We start from the raw sequence: 2,257 nt of genomic DNA, 5'->3' as shown, positions 1-2,257 counted from the left end.
GATAGTATTAATCTCAGATCAAAGAACATCCAATTTCATCCCCAGCTGTACAGATGCAACTAGATTATTTCAGGTTTTTATGCAGGACCAAATGAAAGAGCTCTGCTCTGCTCTGCTCTGCTCTGTCTGTCTGTCTGTCTGTCTGTCTGTCTGTTTGTCTGTCTGTCTGTCTACACACACACGCGGGGGGGGGGGGGGGGGGGGGGGGGAGAGCCCATACCGTCCATCCCATCGCCTTATATTAAATCACGACCCAGAAATACATTCACAAGTGTTTGTTTAAGTGTTTGGTTAGTATGCAGTCACGTGAGGCAGATCTGTCCGCTTTTCAAATGGCACCCAAATGGCACCCTAGCCCATAGGGCTCTACACCACTTTTGACCAGGGCCCCACACTGCACTACGTAGAGAAACAAGGGTGTCATTTGAGACAGCTTCTGCTGTGCGTCTTTCCCTCTAAATACATCTAAGCGATAGGCCTGCTTGCTATTGTAGTTATTAGATTGAGGCGATATGTGAAGGTAAAACACAGATTAATCTGGTTATGTTTGAGGGGGGCCATTGATCGGCCTCCAAACATGCACTTAGCTGCGTCAATCACCATTTAATATCAAAAAGAGATTACAGAGGCCCTTCCTAAGTGCCCGGTGGATGTTGGAGACATTTAATATATATAAAAAAATAGATTACTGGGCCTCTCTAAGTGCCTGTTGGATGTTGGGGCCCCACACTCTGGGGAAAATAAAAAGCCATGCATGGGGAATGCTTTTAGCAAGAGGGGGGGATGAAGGGGGGGGGGACGAAGGGGGTGATGGTGGGATGGGAGGATGATGGGGTGGTGGAGGATGATGGGGTGGTGGGGGATGATGGGGGTGGATGGGAGGATGATGGGAAGGTGATGGAGTGATAGGGGATGATGGGGTGGATGGGAGGATGATGGGAGGGTGACGGGAGGATGATGGGGTGGTGGGGGATGATGGGGGTGGATGGGAGGATGATGGGAGGGTGATGGGGTGATAGGGGATGATGGGGTGGATGGGAGGATGATGGGGTGGGGTAGACGAAGGGGATGATGGGGTGGATATGAGGATGATGGGGTGGTGGGGGGTGATGGGGTGATGATGGGGGTGGATGGGAGGATGATGGGGAAGATGGGGGAGATGGGAGGAATGGGGGTGGATGGGAGGATGATGGGGTGATGGGGGTGGATGGGAGGATGATGGGGTGGTGGGGGATGATGGGGTGGATGTGAGGATGATGGGGGGATGGGAGGATAATGGGGGTGGATGGGAGGATGATGGGGTGTTGGGGGATGATGGGGTGGATGGGAGGATGATGGGGTGGATGGGAGGATGATTGGGTGGATGGGAGGATGATGGGGTGGGGGGGCGAAGGGGGTGATGTGGGATGGTAGGATGATGGGTGGTGGGGGATGATGGGGGTGGATGGGAGGATGATTGGAGGGTGATGGGGTGATAGAGGATGATGGGGTGGATGGGAAGATGATGGGAGGGTGATGGGGTGATGAGGGATGATGGGGTGGATGGGAGGATGAAGGGTTGGTGGGGGGTGATGGTGGGATGGGAGGATGATGGGGTGATATGGGGTGGATGGGAGGATGATGGGGTGGATGGGAGGATGATGGGGGAGAAGGGGGGATGGGAGGATGATGGGAGGATGGGAAGATGATGGGAGGGTGATGGAGTAATAGGGAATGATGGGGTGAATGGGAGGATGATGGGGTTGGTGGGGAGTGATGGTGGGATGGGAGAATGATGGGGTGGTGGGGGGCGATATGGTAGGATGATGGGGTGGTGGGGGACGATATGGGAGGATGATGGGAGGGTGATAGGGGATGATGGGGGTGGATGGGAGGATGATGGTGGTGATGGGAGGATGATGTGGGAGGATCGAGGATGATGGGGTGGTGGGGGATGATGGGGGTGGAAGGGAAGATGATTTGGGTGGATGGGAGGATGATGGGGGTGATGGGAGGATGATGTGGGGGATGGGAGGTGGATGGGGTGGTGGGGGATGATATGGGAGGATGATGGGAGGGTGATGGGGTGTTAGGGGATGATGGGGATGGATGGGGGGATGATGGTGGTGATGGGAGGATGATGTGTGAGATGGGAGGATGATGGGGGTGATGGGAGGATGATGGGGGATGATGGTGGTGATGGGAGGATGATGGGGTGATGGGAGGATGAGAAGGTAGTGGAGGATGATGGGGTAGTGGAGGAATAGGGGATGATGGT

General features: G+C 54.9%; 1 protein-coding gene across 1 annotated transcript in view; it reads right to left on the bottom strand.

The window, feature by feature from the left end:
- Positions 1-767: 767 nt before the first annotated feature.
- Positions 768-2,257, bottom strand: part of LOC118943598 (proline-rich extensin-like protein EPR1) — a 1,910-nt gene continuing 420 nt past the window's right edge. Inside the window, exon 2 of the mRNA XM_036959088.1 lies at positions 768-2,257. This exon is cut by the window's right edge and continues 46 nt beyond it. Coding sequence (XP_036814983.1) covers positions 768-2,257 — 1,490 coding nt within the window.

The sequence above is a fragment of the Oncorhynchus mykiss genome, chromosome 22 (assembly GCF_013265735.2).
Source record: "Oncorhynchus mykiss isolate Arlee chromosome 22, USDA_OmykA_1.1, whole genome shotgun sequence".
Taxonomy (NCBI): domain Eukaryota; kingdom Metazoa; phylum Chordata; class Actinopteri; order Salmoniformes; family Salmonidae; genus Oncorhynchus; species Oncorhynchus mykiss.
Note: the sequence above shows the minus strand (reverse complement) of the source record. Positions and strands in the feature narration are given on the sequence as shown.